The sequence below is a fragment of the Penaeus chinensis genome, chromosome 24, assembly GCF_019202785.1.
Source record: "Penaeus chinensis breed Huanghai No. 1 chromosome 24, ASM1920278v2, whole genome shotgun sequence".
In the NCBI taxonomy this organism is placed as follows: domain Eukaryota; kingdom Metazoa; phylum Arthropoda; class Malacostraca; order Decapoda; family Penaeidae; genus Penaeus; species Penaeus chinensis.
The window spans coordinates 22886531-22889030 of NC_061842.1; the positions used below are offsets into that span (position 1 = coordinate 22886531).

The following is a 2500-nucleotide window of genomic DNA, read 5'->3' on the forward strand; positions in this document are numbered from 1 at the left end:
TCTTTGTAACAGGCATACTGACAAACTTTGTGGTATTTCCAAAATATCTGCAGAGCACCTTGAAGATGTTACACAGTGGTAGGGTAAAGAATTTTAAAGGAAGGGCAGGGTCAGACCTAACCCTTGTTGTAATGATTTCCACTGATTTCTGCCAATGTAGTATTAAGCTTTCACGAAATTCATAAATACTCTAGAAAGTCAGGAGGAGAAGAGTAAAAGAAAAGCCAGAAAAAGAAAAGTGAAAGATAAAATAAAAAGGGAGAGTAAGCAAGAGGCTGTCCTCACCCTAATGGATCAGTGTCCATGAAAGGCAGCTTCTAACACAGACACTAATAATAAACAAAATCTAACCATGGGCAACTTTAGCAGCAACAATGTTTGATACAGAGTAATCCCATGGAAATAACTATGTAAACATTATCTATGTAGCATTAAACATGCCGAATGTCTGCTACTTACATCTCTGTAGTGGTCTCCCTCCCACATCCCACAAAGAAACAGGCCAGAGCTACACCCATGGCTAAATTGCTAACCTCATGATCCTCCTCTCCTGCAAGCTCAAGGACCGAAGTTCACATACAATTTCACAAATTCTATAGAGTTGTTTGGATTGTGGTAGTGAACTATGGTACTGATGGCTGTCCAAGCTGGTTGGATAGTTCCATTTGCAGGAACACAGAATATTTGTCAAACCTAGATTCCCTTCTTACTTCTATACTTGAAACTCTGGAGTCATCTAATTCAGCAACTAGAGTTCTTCATGTGGGAATCACAGGTGCCCACAGCAGTCAAACATATTAAATAACACTGATCACTTCTGGTACTGGCACTTAGATAAATGAGTCAAGCACAGAATTTGGAGATTTTATTCCAAACAAGAACCTGTCCACAAATAACTTCAACAGTGCCAGATACTACACAACAGTGCCAGATACCATACAGGATGTGGTTTCAGCATCAAAATCAGCAAACATCAAGCTGACATCCATCATTACAGAACTTCCAAGGCCAAAGAAAGGCACACAGATAAAGCTTGACATCTACCAGACTGTAAGCAAGCAAAACTGATCCATGAAGGATTAAATCATTAAAAAAAAACAAAAAAACATAGAAGTTTGTAACAATTATGTCAGCAAGATGTGACAGAGTATGGATGGTTGAAATTGACAGAAAAAAAGAAGAGGCTTACCCTTTATGGCTCTGGATTCCGCCCATCATGTGGCAAGCCCATTCGACTAACTCAGGCTCCATTCTTGAGAAAAACAGACTTGTGGGGTACGTTAGTTGGGGCAAGGCGGGCATTGCAGTCAGACTCACTTCATTTGTGAGGAATATATCTGTGGCCGATGGGAGAATGGAAAAAGTTCATAATAATATTTCCAAATTTAAAATTGCTTCATTGGATTCTTGTGTTCTTCTGTGAAAATTTTATAGAAATATGCATTTGTGTGTGTGTATGTTCACATGTATATATATCTATGTGTATATATAGACATAGATATATGTATGCATGTATGTATATGTGTATGTATGTGTACATATGTGTGTATGTGTGTATGTGTATATGTGTATATGTGTATATGTGTGTATGTGTGTATGTGTGTATGTGTGTATGTGTGTATGTGTGTGTGTATGTGTGTGTGTGTGTGTGTGTGTGTGTGTGTGTGTGTGTGTGTGTGTGTGTGTGTGTGTGTGTGTGTGTGTGTGTGTGTGTGTGTGTGTGTGTATACATACATATGTATACATATGTATACATATATATACATATATGTATATACATATATATACATACATATATGTGTATATATATACATACATATATGTGTATATATATATATACATACATATATATGTATATATACATACATATATATGTGTATATATATACATACATATATATGTATATATATGTATATACATATATATGTATATACCTATATATGTATATACATATATAGGTATATACATATATATATGTATATACATATATAGAAAAGGTATGAGTCAGAATAAATATCTTCACAATACAAGAGATGTATTTGAACAGTTTCAATAAAATCTTCGTCAGAAATACATGTTTCTGACGAAGATTTAATTTAAACCGATCAAATACATCTCTTGTATTGTGAAGATACTCATTCTTATTCATACCTTTTCTACATTTGTCAACATGAATACAGGTATATATATATATATATATATATATATATATATATATATAATCACAGTGTATCAAAGTGTATGCCTGCAACTTGATACTGCTTGAAACACTCCGGCCAGCCAATCAGAGCACAATATATTTCAGATATATTTCACATAGTCTCAGATAGGAATTTATATTTTATATCAATCATCAATTACATTGTAAGTTTCTTGAAATAACTTTTTATTGTAAAGGTTCATAAAAGGTTGCTGTGGCTTTTTACAGTACATCAAGTACATGTACACACTATATGAGTAAGATTTGAAGTCAATCATGACGGTCGCTGGAACAACATGG

At 34.3% G+C, this 2500-nt stretch overlaps 1 protein-coding gene across 1 annotated transcript in view; it reads right to left on the reverse strand.

The window, feature by feature from the left end:
* Positions 1–2500, reverse strand: part of LOC125037889 — a 23580-nt gene that overhangs the window by 13009 nt on the left and 8071 nt on the right. Inside the window, exon 4 of the mRNA XM_047631127.1 lies at positions 1190–1337. Coding sequence (XP_047487083.1) covers positions 1190–1337 — 148 coding nt within the window. The remainder of the gene's footprint in view (positions 1–1189; positions 1338–2500) is intronic.